At 34.5% G+C, this 1,581-nt stretch overlaps 2 protein-coding genes across 2 annotated transcripts; both read right to left on the bottom strand.

The window, feature by feature from the left end:
* Positions 1 to 319: 319 nt before the first annotated feature.
* Positions 320 to 584, bottom strand: CSUI_006877 (uncharacterized protein; the record flags this gene model as incomplete). Its single annotated transcript, XM_068067028.1, has 1 exon — positions 320 to 584. A coding segment is annotated over one exon (264 nt), but the record flags the coding sequence as incomplete, so codon positions are not given.
* A 512-nt stretch (positions 585 to 1,096) lies between these two features.
* Positions 1,097 to 1,300, bottom strand: CSUI_006876 (uncharacterized protein; the record flags this gene model as incomplete). The annotated part of the gene is made up of 1 exon (XM_068067027.1): positions 1,097 to 1,300. A coding segment is annotated over one exon (204 nt), but the record flags the coding sequence as incomplete, so codon positions are not given.
* Positions 1,301 to 1,581: the final 281 nt, after the last annotated feature.

The following is a 1,581-nucleotide window of genomic DNA, read 5'->3' as shown; positions in this document are numbered from 1 at the left end:
AAAGATAGATAGATAGGTTAGAGATAGATAGATAGGCTAAAGATAAGGAATGTGGAGGACAAAAGAGATAGAAATGCAAGAAGGCTCTTGCCTAGCTAAAGAAACTGCTTGATACACAAAGATAGAAAACATAAGAGAGAAAGAAAGATGTGAAGAGATAAAGGAATGAAGAAGAAGAAGAAAAGTTAACGAAACAGCAGCAAAGCGGGGAAAAGCAAGAAAGAGAAAAGACCAAAGAAGCAATCTAGGAACGAAGTTCTATCCACTACCTTATACATACAGACATACAGATTACATGTATATATATATATATATATATGCGAGTGTGTAGTATGTACATCTTGATGTATGCACTTGGAGAGAAGAGAAGAAGAAAGGTTCGAAAAGAGAGACAGACAGAAAGAAAACGAAGAGAAGAGACGGGAAGATGAAAGAAGAAGGGAGGAGGAGTAGTAAAGGTGATAAGAACGACGCCAATACAGAGAAGTATCGAAACAAGATAGAGAGCTAGACGGAGAGATAGAAGTGAAGAAAGAATGAGAGATAAAGATAGACAAGAAGAGAATAGAGAGAAGCGGTGGAATGTGTATGCATGTCTTTTTAGATAGAGAAATAAGATATGCTAAGAAGGCAAAGAAGAGAAAGAAGAAGATATACTTTCTTCACATGAAGATAGAAAAGACAGAAGGCAAGTCTAGAGAGCCACGACCATCTTCATAGACGCAAATCCACATTGTCTCTATTCTTCCTTTCTTTCTCTTTCTTCCTTTTCCACTCTCTCGCACATTTCCCATATAGACATAAAGTACATACACAGAGGTATACTTATATACATATATAAAATATATAGGTATACATATAAATATATACAGACAGGCCTAACGCCGTGGAGATTACACATTCATGATATAGACAGATATAGAGAGATATACATATAGAGGGAGTTAAATAGATAGATAGGTAGGACAGAGTGAAGACGAATAGACTTAAGATAGACAGATTGGAGATAGAGAGATAGACAGATACATAGATATGGGTGGATTGACTCCTTCGTATACACATATATATACAAATATATATATATATATATACGTACCAGGAGATGAGACATCTTGAAGAGGAGGAGGAAGAGAAAGAAGAGGAAGAAGAAAAACGCCTGGAGTTGTGAAGAAAGAAAGGATTTCTTTCTCTTTCTTCTTTGACCGTCGACTGAGAACCCAACTGTTACGTAAAGAAGAGGAAGAAGGAGAAGAAAAGAGAAAGGACGTCCTATGTATCCTCCTACTATGCGATAGATAGACTAAAGATAGATAGATAGATAGACTAAAGATAGATAGATAGATAGACTAAAGATAGATAGATAGACTAAAGATAGATAGATAGATAGATAGATAGACTAATGATAGATAGATAGATAGATAGACTAATGATAGATAGATAGATAGATAATGATAGATAGATAGATAGATAGATAGACTAAAGATAGATAGATAGATAGACTAAAGATAGATAGATAGATAGATAGACTAAAGATAGATAGATAGATTAAAGATAGACAGATAGACTAATGATAGATAGACT

This window comes from Cystoisospora suis, assembly GCF_002600585.1.
Source record: "Cystoisospora suis strain Wien I chromosome Unknown contig_3537, whole genome shotgun sequence".
In the NCBI taxonomy this organism is placed as follows: Eukaryota; Apicomplexa; class Conoidasida; order Eucoccidiorida; family Sarcocystidae; genus Cystoisospora; species Cystoisospora suis.
Note: the sequence above shows the minus strand (reverse complement) of the source record. Positions and strands in the feature narration are given on the sequence as shown.